The sequence below is a fragment of the Mya arenaria genome, chromosome 1 (genome assembly GCF_026914265.1).
Source record: "Mya arenaria isolate MELC-2E11 chromosome 1, ASM2691426v1".
NCBI lineage: Eukaryota > Metazoa > Mollusca > Bivalvia > Myida > Myidae > Mya > Mya arenaria.
In genome coordinates, this window is record NC_069122.1 from 52,796,433 (window position 1) to 52,811,029 (window position 14,597).

The 14,597-nt window shown below is 34.0% G+C and overlaps 1 protein-coding gene across 1 annotated transcript; it reads right to left on the bottom strand.

The window, feature by feature from the left end:
• Nucleotides 1–1,494: 1,494 nt before the first annotated feature.
• LOC128218744 (transcription intermediary factor 1-beta-like) lies at nt 1,495–12,383 on the bottom strand. Its single transcript, XM_052926465.1, has 5 exons — nt 12,248–12,383; nt 5,956–6,906; nt 5,621–5,836; nt 5,135–5,301; nt 1,495–4,512 (listed from the first exon to the last, which is right to left on the bottom strand). The coding sequence occupies exons 2-5, from the start codon at nt 6,896–6,898 to the stop codon at nt 4,444–4,446; spliced, it is 1,395 nt and encodes a 464-aa protein (XP_052782425.1). The 5' UTR covers nt 6,899–6,906; nt 12,248–12,383; the 3' UTR covers nt 1,495–4,443.
• Nucleotides 12,384–14,597: the final 2,214 nt, after the last annotated feature.

Consider the following 14,597-nt stretch of genomic DNA (forward strand, 5'->3'; position numbering starts at 1 on the left):
CAACCTTAAAATGGACAAACATATATGTACATTTGTATTTTGAACATTACCCTTAAAGTTACTCGCTCCTGATTTTGGACAAAAAATTAGTTTTCTTAGTAATGCATTTGAAAACACTTATTTTATCATTATTGTCCTCAATCATGACAATGATATTGAAATTGCAGAAAAAAATACAGTTATAGCATAAAAAATTTTTTTTCGGCTTTAGTGGGGATCAAACCCACCCTGATCAAGTCAAGATAAATTAGAAAACAGCCAACTAATCCACACAGCCACTGGAACTTTAACAAAAGTGTAGAATATGTTGACCTCTTTAGTTCTTAACGATACATTTATAACAACACGTGATAATGTCAATCGACCAATCACAGAACACCACAGACATAATGATTTTCAATCACATTAAATTGACTTCATTCTTCACAAATTAGTTCAGGGCCAAATACAATTAAATTATACAACTCTGAATGACACTAAATACAAGTTATGGCCATTCAATATGTTTCCTTTTTATGATTTAGAGCATCCCTCATTTAATGCAGCATAATAGTCACACACACTGTCTGACAAATATCTTGATGTTGTTCATTTAAGTGATACCTCACACTGATAAATATTTTTGACAGGTACATATTATATCATAAATGCATTTGTTTCTAAGACAAAGTGTCATATATTTATTTTAATATTTGCTTTTTCATAGTCAATCCATTGTATTCTGCGTCAATGCATTAAAGGGGCTGTCTCACGTATGATGAAATAGCCAAAAAAAAAAAGGAAATTGTCGAAAACTGACATGAACTTGGCATCGATGTGTACAATGCATTGAAACTTATTAACTGAAGTAACACATAGTTTACAATTTATTTAAGTTTAGCAGTTATTTCGTATTTTTCCATTTAAAAAGATTACTGGGTATGTCTTCCAGGTAGAATTCATTCCTTATGCATGATTGGCTAGTCGGTGTTATCACGTGATATTATGGAGGTAGGTGTATAGCTTAATTTTGTCACCTGATTAGTATAAGCCTTTGTAGCTCAGTGAGTAAGACGCTGAACTTCAATTTTGGCGACGCGGTTTCAAACCTGGTCTCTGACACAATTTTTCTTTACATTTTGGTACTTTTTTTTACAATTACGATATCAAAGCGTAACACATTCTATAAGATAATTGTCCTGAGATTTGTTTCAGAAAAAAACTTTGTTTGGTGCCAATCTGTGACACAGTCCCTTTAACAGGAGAATCCATGACTTCTGTGATAGCTCAAGTTTGAAATAACTTGCAAACTGACAAAGAACATTTATTTTTTAAACCAATCATGAGTATTGGTTGATTATTAGTTCCAGGTTGGGCATCAAATCATATAAACATGATGTTTCAGGACAATGAAATAGGAATGACCTTTGTTTTGTTATACAAAGCAATATATATTATTTTATTAAGTCATTTCAGGTCTTTGTATATAAATGTATATGCATTCAAAATGAGCTCTATGATTTCAGTGTTATTTATTGAACAATAATGAATAAAAGGTTACAACTGTACATTCTCATATTTCTTCCTTTGATAATGTTTTTAAATCCTAATTGCACTGGCTACAAATGGTGAATATTAAGAGTGGTTTGCAAAATTTTAACTATGTGCCCCATTTTGGACCTTAGTAAAGCTTCGTCTTAATTTGTAAAATCTGATTTATAGGGACATGGAGGACAACAACATTTTTTCCATTTCCCAACTTTGTTTTCAAGTTTGATACTACTTATAATCAATTCACACAAACATAGTGAAATATCGAACATAATTATGACTTGGATCATTTCACTTTAAGACTAAGACCTTGAATGGAACTAGCTCCTGGGAATATCAATAGAAATACATTTGGGTGAAAATCGTTCTTGAAAGGAGTTCATTCCAAAGCTTATTATTAACATTCGACGTATTAAAATATCAACATTGGTCTTTGACAGCAATGAAAGGTGCACCAAAATGGTAAGTGCAACACTGTGGATTGTAGTGATGAGTGCTATAATGTAAATAGCAATAAGTGCATCATGGTTAACTATACTGATAAGTGTAACACAATTAACTATACTCATAAGTGCAACATAGTTAACTATACTGATAAGTGCAACATAGTTAACTATACTGATAAGTGCAACACAGTTAACTATACTGATAAATGCAACACAGTTAACTATACTGATAAGTGCAACACAATTAACTATACTGATACATGCAACACGATTAACTATACTGATAAGTGCAACATAGTTAACTATACTGATAAGTGCAACACAGTTAACTATACTGATAAGTGCAACACAATTAACTATACTGATACATGCAACACGATTAACTATACTGATAAGTGCAACATAGTTAACTATACTGATAAGTGCAACACAGTTAACTATACTGATAAGTGCAACACAATTAACTATACTGATACATGCAACACGATTAACTATACTGATAAGTGCAACATAGTTAACTATACTGTTAAGTGCAACATAGTTAACTATACTGATAAGTGCAACATAGTTAACTATACTGATAAGTGCAACATTGTTAACTATACTGTTAAGTGCAACATGGTTAACTGTAATGATAAGTGTAACACTTTGTTCTACTCTAATAAGTGCAACAATGTTAAAAGCCGTTTTAAGTGTAACTGTTAACAGCAATGATAAGTGCAGCACTACTAACAGCAATGATAAGTGCACAACTTTTTACAGCAATGATAAGTGCAGCACTGTTAACAGCAATGAAAAGTGCACTTCTGTTAACAGCAATGTTAAGTGCACCACTGTTAAATGTAATGGCAAGTGCAACATTATTTACAGAAATAATAAGTGTAACATAGTTAACATCAATGATAAGTGCAACACTGTTAACAGTAATGATAAGTGCAACTCTGTTAACAGCAATTATAAGTGCAACACCATTTACAGAAATGATAAGTGCAACAGTGTTAACAGAAATAATAAGTGCAAAATTGTTAACATCAATGATAAGCGCAAATCTGTTAACATCAATGATGAGTGAAACTCTGTTAACAGCAATTAAAATTGCAACATTATTTACAGAAATAATAAGTGCAACAGTGTAAACAGAAATAATAAGTGCAAAATTGTTAACATCAAATGATAAGTGCAACACTGCTAACAGAAATAATAAGTGCATCATTTTAACAGCAAAGATAAGTGCAGCACTCTTAACATCAATGATAAGTGCAACTCTGTATACAACAATGATAAGTGCCAAACTGTATACATCAATGATAAAAGCAACTCTGTATACAACAATGATAAGTGCAACTCTGTATACATCAATGATAAGTGCCAAACTGTATACATCAATGATAAGTGCAACTCTGTATACAACAATGATAAGTGCCAAACTGTATACATCAATGATAAGTGCAACTCTGTATACAACAATGATAAGTGCCAAACTGTATACATCAATGATAAGTGCAACTCTGTATACATCAATGATAAAAGCAACTCTGTATACAACAATGATAAGTGCAACTCTGTATACATCAATGATAAGTGCAACTCTGTTTACAACACTGATAAGTGCAACTCTGTATACATCAATGATAAGTGCAACTCTGTTTACATCAATGATAAGTGCAACTCTGTTAACATCAATTAGAAGTGCAACTCTGTATACAACAATGATAAGTGCAACTCTGTATACACCAATGATAAGTGCAACTCTGTATACATCAATGATAAGTGCAACTCTGTATACAACAATGATAAGTGCAACTCTGTATACATCAATGATAAGTGCAACTCTGTTTACAACAATGATAAGTGCAACTCTGAATACATCAATGATAGGTGCAAATCTGTTAACAACAATTATAAGTGCAACTCTGTTTACATCAATGATAAGTGCAACTCTGTTTACAACAATGATAAGTGCAACTCTGTATACAACAATGATAAGTGCAACTCTGTTTACATCAATGATAAGTGCAACTCTGTATACAATAATGATAAGTGCAACTTCGTTTACATCAATGATAAGTGCAACTCTGTGTACATCAATGATAAGTGCAACTCTGTATACAACAATGATAAGTGCAACTCTGTTTACATCAATGATAAGTGCAAATCTGTTAACAGCAGTTCTGATAAGTGCATCACTGTTAAATATAATAAGAGTAACACTTAACTGTAATAATAAGAGTAACTGTAAATGAGTCTTCTATGGTCTTCATTTCCAAACACAAAACGTATAAACAGCCCCTTTCCATTCCATTTCATCTCACACATGCCTTATACTATTGAATTATTTTGCAATAATAAAAACAACATATTTTTCTACTGATAAGTAGCATTACGTCTGAAAATCAAATGCTAGCTAATATTAGGTAGGGAGTCGGGTATTATTTTCGTTTATGTTGTTCTTTTTGAATCCACATCGCTATTTGCCCGTACCAAATGCACTTAGCAATTTCTTGACTCTTCCTTTCGACTTTGGTTTGGTGTCCTCCTGTTGTAAGAAAAATAAGAAATACAATCCAAATATCGCATCTTCATTCATCCCCAATCGTAAAAACTCGACCATCTCTGGCAAGTTTTGGGTTAGACCTCGTACATATGCTTCCAGATATACGGAAATGTTATGATGCCGCCGGTGATTAACTCTGTCATCATTACGTTGAGTAAACCCAACGAAAACAATGTAATGATATGAACGATTTTGATTTTGTCTTAATTACGCCTTTGAGAAACTGGAAATAAGATTCTTACTAAAAGAAAGACAGTTAAATGCTCTCCTTCCTGAAACATTAAATATTTCACTTATAACAGTTGAAACACAACACGTTTTGCAAAGTTATGCAAATAATTTTACATGTATTATTCGACGTAGATATTATGGTAATGGTTTTGCATGTAATCTATCCTTTAACGTAAAAGCGGCGGAATAGTCGAGCGCGACAGCTGTGACAGCTTTTTGGAATTTTAAGTTTAAATCATGAGAAGAATGCTTGGTTTAATTAATATATGTAATTAAAGCGAATAATTCTGAAAATTCATATCATTGAACGGGCTTCATTAGTTTAATTGAGTATAAATTTATTCAAGAGTAATTAAGAAAAAACATTGCTTACGGATCCTTTGATCTTTACTAGCTTGTGCTTGGGATGAATACTGGAACTGTTACTCATACAGTTATCACACAAATCGTAATCCATACAAATCTTGCAATTATGACGATTTCCAATGATGGGTATCTCATTACAGCCGTCACAGCCATATCCACGATGGACAAAGCGACCTGCATTCAATAAGGCACACAAACATAGTCATTGTTGTGGAGCTAAAATAAAGTGCTTAATACTAGTAATTATTATTAATAATTGTTCAAAGTGCTGTAACTTCGTCTCTCAAAAAAGCCCATGCCATTCCGATACATGGGAACCCACATTCTTTGAAAGTGCTCCGTGAAACAACATATTAAAGCCATATATAGTCAAGGATCATTTAAGCAGTTGGAAGGTTTACTGTCAATTATGTCATAGGAGCTAAATAAGGTCAGTTTTATCCATAACCAATATTAACAATGAAGAAAGCGTCCACTGATTGATACCACCTACCACGTAGTAAATGGCCGTTGCCGGAGCTTGCATACTTTATTTGCTTCATCCCATGTTCAAAATGCGTGTTGTCATCAAAGCAGTTCTGGCACAAGTCATAATTAGGGCAAGTGATGCAATGGTAGCGTGGTCCAACGATGCCCATGTTACATACGTCACACACAACACCATGTTTTATTTCATGTTCTTTAAGTTCTCTTTCGAGCAACGAAAGGTCTGAAACCATAAAACATAATCAGTTTACAAACAAATTAGCATATTGACTTAAATGTAAACTGATCAGAAGAAAAGCAAATAGATATACAGCATATACTAGCACCAAAATAGTGAATTACCAAATAACTTGTCATGGGTGATATCGTATAATTCTGTCCCGGTTAAATCGGTTCCACCTTCATACAAGGCAATCCACCCAAGTGCTGTCGGCGATTTTAAAAGTGGTAACAATTTGACACCCCTTTCAAATTGATAATTGAGAAGCTGTTCACTCTCATAAGAAATGATCTGCAGTTTATTTTGCATTTCCAGCAGTTTTTCGTGCGCTGGATGATACGATATAAACAACTTGCTGCTATCATCTTGTTTATCGTCAAACATCTTCTGTAGTGTTTGATATTCCTCCCAAATGGATTCTAAACCTTCCTTTGAGCTTTCCAACGTTAGTTCATCTCGTTTCTTCAAAACCTTTATTCTGTCCAGCAAAGCAACTTCTTTTTCATCAAGAAGGGCATTGATTTCATCTCGAAACTTTTTCAGATTTTCTATTTCCTGCGAAGCAAAAGCTTCTACTTTTTCTCCATTCTTGGTCATTATATGCCTCAGTGAACCAACATCAGTTTCGAATTCCGATAGTTGAGTCGAAAATTTGCGGAAAGTGTCGCTTGCCCGGAAACCCTTAGCAACGTTTGGAATATAGGCTACGTCACAGCTTTTATGCTCTAAAACCATGCACACGTTGCATCCAAGCTTTGAATGATCTGGGCAAAAAAACATTACCTTCTCCTCTTCATGTACTTTACAATATTCGCAATTTTGTTTGCCTTTGGCTTGTTCTGAACGCTTAAAATCTTCCTTTTCCGCTAAAATAGTGTGGTCTCTTGTTGCTTTCATACTTTGGTGGTACTTAATACATAGTCCACACATGTATTCTTCGCATTCTTTGCAAAACCCCTTCGAATTCGTCTGTTTTCCTGAATACTGACATGGCTGGCACGGATGACAAACTTCCTCGGACGCTTTGTCGAATTCAGATGCCGGTCGTCTACCAGACACCTCCATGTGACAAACTGGTGACACAAAAATGATGTAAGAATATAGTAATGCATATTTTAATGTTCTACAGAACAGAAGTGAGGGCGCAGCCGAACGAGGCATTCTGTTTGTTTTAGGACGTTAAACATACATGAAAGTATACTTTGCGGATAAATTTATTTTTGTGGTACAGTGAAAAATCGAGGGTGTTCCGGGTAATGCATGCTGCATTATGACATATCTCTTTTTAAATTGCTAGTGCATTCGTTTAAATCGTAAGTGCCTTCATGCAATTGCTTCGTTCGTGTTTGAAATGGACTACCGCATGTGTCTATGTGTACAACTTTTAGTTTCCTTCATGTTATTGCTTAGTGTCTACGTCTAAACGATAAATGACAGATGTCAAGTTTTTACTTTTAATTGACTATTGTGTACTAATTAAAATACAAGAATACAATTAAACTTCTAATAGTATTTCTAATAATATTTATATAATGTAATAAGACCATTAAAAGCTAACTTAATTATACATCAATCAAACATAGCAGTATGCATTTACCAATAAGCATATATATATATATATATATATATATATATATATATATATATATATATATATATATATATATATATATATATATAGACGATAGACGATAGACGAACGCAACTAAACGAATGGAATTAGAAGGCAATCAGTATATATTGGTATCCTGCGACAGCAATATTAAATGGGAATGGAAACCAAATGCTGGTACCCTTCTTATCCACGGGAGAGCACTCTCGCGACTTTTGCGATGGTAGCAGTCAAAAGTTTTCTTGCAGGAGCTGTCAAAATTATATCTAGAAGAGGTAATACCTGACATTATCTGGACCTAAAAATGTAATGCTGCTAGATGCTTTTTTCTGCTAATTATTTTTTCCTGGATGTTTTTATTCGGTACTGAGTTAGACACATATCCGAATTCTAATCTGCGTTTCGGCCTGAAATTGAAATGTGTTGTCTGCGAGCCGGGTGAGATTTTGACCAATTTTCGATGGATAACATGCATGTTTTGAAATTTCTGAGGCCATCAAACAAAATCCAAGTATGCGCATAGTGCTATCCATCGCCAGAAAATATGTACGCCTTGCTGACATCTATAGAAATCTATGCATGTGTTTCATTTACTCAAAATTTCAATTTCTTTGCATTCATTGGCTTCAGGACAGCCAAATCATGTATACAAGAAATCTGTTATCAGCATCACTAGTGAATCCCGGGGGGGGGGGTGTTGGAGGTGCCCCCCCCCCTCCTATAATAAAATTGGTTCTGAGGGAGGGGCACATGTCAAAAAAGTTCCGCCCATAAGTAATGCCCTCTCTAAAGTCAGATCCTGATCCGCCCCCGAGGATATTTCCTAACACATAAGCCCGGTGAAAATTAAAAGTGTGACTTTCTTAATTGCAGTTGGATTGCTGCTCCCCAACATTGGTTTAAGGTGTTGGCAGTGGTGTTTGTGGGTACTTCCCAAAATAATTTTAGCAATTTCTTGTCCGAAATGGTGCATTTTTGGCGTATTTTATTACTTTTTGTCTCCGATATAAAAATAAAAGTTAACTTGGCTGATTTATAGGTGGGAGGGGGGCAACCTACCACCCCGCCCCCACCCCCATCCGGATTATTAGTGATGTTGATAACAGATTTCTAGTATACATGCTTTGGCTGTCCTGAAGCCAGTGAAGGAAAAGAAATTGAAAATTTGAGTGAATGAAACACATGCATAGATTTCTATACATGACAGCCAGGCGTACATATTTTCTTGCGAATGATAGCACTAAGCTCATACTTGGATTTTGTTTGATGGCCTCAGAAATTTTAAAACATGTTATTCATCGATAATTGGTCACCGCCTAGTAGACAACACATTTTAAATTCAGGCCGAAACGCAGATTAGAATTTGAATATGTGTCTAACTCAGTACCGAATAAAAACATCCAGGAAAAAAATAATCAGCAGAAAATAGCATCAAGCAGTATTATTTTTTTTAAGTTCAGATAATGTTATACATGACCTCTTCTAGATATATTTTTGACAGCTCCTGCACGAAAATTGTTGACTGGCACCAAGCAAAAGTCGCGAGAGTGCTCTCCCGTGGATAAGAAGGGTACCAGCATTTGGTTTCCATTCCCATTTAATATTGCTGTCGCAGGATACCAATATTTACTGGTTCCCTTCCAATTACATTCGTTTAGTTGCGTTCGTCTAAATGCATTCGTCTATCGTCTATATGCTTATTGACAAATGCATACTGCTATTGATGAATATTTATTTAGCTTTCAATGGTCTTATTTCAGTATATAAATACTATTAGTTATTTAGTATTTATAGTTAAGTTGTAGTTTTGTACACAATTTAGTTATTTAGTTATTTAAATGTAAGAACTTGACACATGTCATTTGTCGTTTAGACGTTAACACTAAGCAATAAAGTGAAGGCATCTTAAAGTTGTATACATAGACAAATGTTTTTGTCAATTACAAAAAGGCACGAAGCAATTGCACGAAGGCACCTGCCATTTAGACGAATGCAATTGCAATTTAAAATGAGAAATGTCATAAAGCAGCATGAATTAACAAGGGACAATTCAATAGACATGGTAGTTTCAGTTTTAACTAAATACTCATTTGCTTGTCGATTGAAAGTTAAAAGACCTTGAAATCACAGAAACGAATTTTGTCAGTCATTTCTATATGCAAAAAATAATCCACGACCAATCGCTCCATGAAATATGAACAGTCAGAACATTTGATGAAGAAAAGACCACTCCCCTGCGGAACAACTGACTGTACAGGGATATAGAAAAGTATTTAATTGTGGCATGCTATTTTATTGGAAGAAGAGTTGTCTTCCCTGCCTCATGCGTATTCATATACACGGTAATCGCCAGTCAGGTTTCCCGCTGTATGTATAATGCTTTACATGCGCCCATTCAATAAAGTATTTATCTGCATATATGCAATGTCGTTAAAAATAAATGCAGTTTCCTTCTATGTCGCTAAATTGATTTTGCCAGCGATGTTATTTGGTGTTCGCACATATTTGTTGGCCAATGCCATTACCCTACTTACTATAGCTCCATATCATGTGAGCAAATTTGACGGTGAATACAAATATTTATTTCCGTGAAGAACATTTTGTCGATCTACATACTTTGGTAAAGTCGTCTATTTTTCATAAATCGTTCTGCCTTCTGCGCATGTGTGAAGTATCTTTGATTGCCAGTTAAGGTTGCCGCTGTCTCGAGGCATTTTAAGCTTAAGTCATGAACCCGAATTGGAAATAAATGTGTAATTAGCAAGCAAATCTTATTGGCACCTATTCAGTGCATCATTAAAATATTTATGTGGCAATATTCAAATGCAAATCGCATTTACGTTTCTTCCTTTAAGATGCTCTTTTTAATATAAAACGGATCAAGCAAATTCAGAACCCAAATGTGCAATCTTTTGTTAATCATTATGAGTAAAAGACATAACGAGGTCATCCCAGTAACTGATTTCTGTACCATGCAAACACTATACTTTCTATACTATAATAACCTAAATATCAACATTTTGCTGATTTTTAAACGAAAAGTATTATAAATGGTTTTTGTTTTGATGCTATGTCATTGTTGTATAGACATCAATCCATTGTATGCATTAATATAATATTCCCAAAGCTGCGTCTATTTACCATCGCTTGACACTCATTTAATGAAACTAACGCCTAGGTGGTTTAACTTCCGTGCCAAAATACCACGTGACTACACAAATGGCGGAGCTAGTGGGTCAACTTATTACTAACACCAAATAGGTTTATAGATTTCTCGGCCTGCGGCCTCGTTGCGCTAGCTCCATTTTCTGTAGATTGTCAAAATTGAACTCTAACATATACATGGCAGTCGAATGTCTTCTCTTTACAGATATAACCATTGTTTCAAAAAGGTTTCAGATATCATAAATTGAGGAAAACCTTTTCAAAGTTCTTCAATAGGCAAAACGACAATAAACTACAGTCTTAAATTTCTGATCGTTAATGGTATACCAATCGTGATTCTCAAGGCGAGATATGATTTGTTCAGCAGAAAAGTCCATTAAGTTTTCAATAAGTATATATAAAGTAAAGTGTAAAGTATTGTTCAACGCTACTAATGTTGTATTGGCTCAATGTGACAATTGAATACAAGTGTAGCTATATACGTCAGTCGTTGTGGTTTAGCAGTTTAAAGTAATACTCCTATTAAGAAATACATACCAATTTATAAAAAAACATAAACTATGATTGATAAACCTTTAACCACTCACGAAGTACTAAGTAATGCATTTATGAATACCATTAATAACTGATAACAAGATTGTGCCCGTGTATTTAATAATTGAAAACTTACAAATAGTTTAATGACTGGTTGGTCCTAAAAGATTTACTGGTATCAACAATCGTCTCATAAGATAGAAATACAGTGCTTTCTGCAACTTTCTTTTAAATTAAGCACGGTATTCATCATAAGAACAACTGTGTTCGATTCATCCTTTTTGATACATTAAAACAATAATATTAAATATGGTACTGCTTATTTAGGAGTGCATCTTAAAGGCCTAGTTTAAGAAATGTTTGACATTATAACCCCCTGCTGTGCATCTCCTGCTAATTGCACTGGTGTCACAGTAGGGGCCTATTTCCTGTGTATTTGTTTATTGGCTGAGGGGCATTTAGGGTCCATTTCAATAACAAAACTGCACAGCAGGATACTCTGATCGGAGATCTTATAAGAGGTATCAATGCAAGTAGATAAAGATCAATAAACAGAGGTTGTGTACTATTCATTTTTTTTTTTTTGGGGGGGGGGTCAATTATAGAAGGCTTAAACTAGGCCTTTAAGACAATGATTTAACATCGAAACAATGACAGATCGAGTCCGATTTTGAAGATTTTTTAATTATGATATTCTTTTGTAAAATACTTTTAGTTATGATTTTATTAACAATAATCATAATTATACTTTATGTTAGTTGTAAAATATCAAGCCATTAAAGTTTCGACTAATTTGTTGATTATATTTATAAAAATGATTCATGTACATCAATTAGAAACATTGGCAGTTTATTTATTTTACATATTGTCACCAAAGCCGACCTCTTTGCAATATACAAATTAAAAAAAAATAATCCCACTTTCTTTTTACTACATCGTTATTAACGCCATTTTTAATATAATCACATAAACAATATGACACAAATACATCTGTTAAACCTAAGTTTAAATACCTAAAATTCAGCATAAAGCATTCATCATTATAATAAGTATCATATTATAGATACATTTTACTTTAGATACAATTTATAGTGGAAAAATACCTGTTTGATTAAAACACAAGCCCAAATTATATTCCTTACAGCTAGGCTTAAGTCAGTTTTTCTGTCTATGTTCACGAAAAGATAAACTGATTACTGGCTGTATTACCCAGGCCTCTTGAACGGATCTTACTTAAACCTTCTGCCAGATAGCCGACAGATTAACGTGTCGACAGAAATATAATATTGTTCAAAATAATGTGCACTTAACATGTAAAGCATTAACAATTGAATGTTTACAATGTTCGCTGCAATGTTAACACATTCCGATATACTCTTACATAATTGCATTCATGCGTAACACGTGTTACATGGTCGAGCGGTAAGGACTTCGCGGACTTGGAAAGCACTCAGAGAATCCCGTTTCCCGTTTTTCATAATTTATTTTTATCATTTTTATATTATAAGAATTTCTTTTATAACTAATGTTCATGATTGTGAAAATGTTGCAAATGTTAAAAAATGTTTTATTTTTGAATGCTTCAATACCGCAGCTGGCATCCTGACGCGCATTTGAGTACAGCAACACAAGGCGATCAAGCGATAATGTGTTTTGTTTTAATTTATTAAAATGTATTTAATCTTAAGCCTAATATACTTTATGGTTGACCCAAAACGTTTACTGGACGGTAGCATTTATTAATGTATGCCGTCTTCACCGAAAGCCGTTGTCTTCATGATTAAGGTCGTACAGATGGAATCTTTAGTGTTTCATTCATTATTCTCCTTTGTATCGAAATACATTCATGTTAGATTGACTTGTGTCTTAACCTTTTTGTAACAGTTACATCTCGACACAAAAAGTTTTGAGAAGTGTTTGCTTATTCCGTGAATAAAAGTCCTGAAATCCTCCAGGAGGTCTCTATAGTTGTTTCTTAACTGCCACATTACTGTACTTTAGTCCGTACAGTAATCAAATGGGTCTTCAATGATCTCCTTTACCAATCACAATACATATACACGTCTACCAACCCTTTACATTTTTATTCCTCTTTTAAATCACATAAATTTTGTAAGGATAAAAACACATCTTTCCATTGATAAGTTACATACTATTTGAAAAGATAAAGAGTGAATAGATTAAAACCGGGTACCAGTTTCATTTTGGTACGTTGTTCTTTTAGGTTTCGGTTCCTCATCGCTATTTACCCGTTCTAAATACGCCTAACATTTGAAGCTAAACTTTTAGACTTGGATTGGTGTCTTTTTGTTGAAGAAAAAATCCAATGTTTGCATTTTTTATACTCCCCATGCCAAACAATCGAGATCAGTTGCTGCTTGCTCATATACTGCGTCATGAAATCGGGAAGTCTATGAGATATGTCGTCAAAGTCTAACTAATTTGGTCAATTATCGCAAATTGTAATGCAATCAAGAACTGGTTAACTCCAACATGGAAAGGAATTTGTATAAGCATTCAAGATGCTTGTCTTCCAATTCATTCAGAAATATTCTAAACACTATATATATGTACATCGTGCATTGATTTCTTGTGTATTGAATAAACTGAATAACTACGTTTAAACTTATTGTCGTATATTGTCGGAACAGTCATTTTAAACAGATTTTCAGCATCGGTTTTCTGTTGAAATCTTGCCGGTCACATTGTTTTGGAAAAATCGTCCAGTTATGTCTCTTTTATGAGGAGAAAAAAGACGAGCGTGAGCGTTCGCTTCGCAGTACACTTGCTTTACATTAATATTGCTTTGTAAAAAGCAAATATTGGCATGTATATTTTAATATAAGCATTGTGTAAAGGACTGTTTAACGTCCATGTTAATTTTTGCATGAACCGCAAGGGGATATGACTGTGTCACTGTACAAATACGGATCCTTAGCGGTGTATGAGACTGTCAATTTATGGTAAGTTCCATGTTGAAATGTAAAAGAATACGCCCAATCTCGGATGCTGGCTGTCGGCTTCCTTTGATGTTTGAAGTCTTTTGACAGGCTTTAGGGTTTTCACTGAATTCATAATTCACTTGTTGTATTTGGGTGGAGCAAAACCCAAGGTCATATGTTCCACTTAGGGCACATTTTTCGTTCGATCCGCTTCCTTATGTTTCAATATAAGGCAGTGAAACCGCAGAATAAAACCTTAATGTGTTCAGACAAAGTCATTTACATTAACGTCTTGTGCTTGATATAAAAAGCAATATTATGCATATTATATCTGTTCTTTGCAAATATGGCATCCAAAATGAGCTCTACGAATTCAGTGTTATTTATTGAACAAAGATAAATACAAGGTAATACAATATTTGGTTTTATTTCTACACTGAAGGATTTATGTTAAACAGTTTATGACGACAAAATTATAAGCACAACTGTGTGATACAAATGCAAATATGAA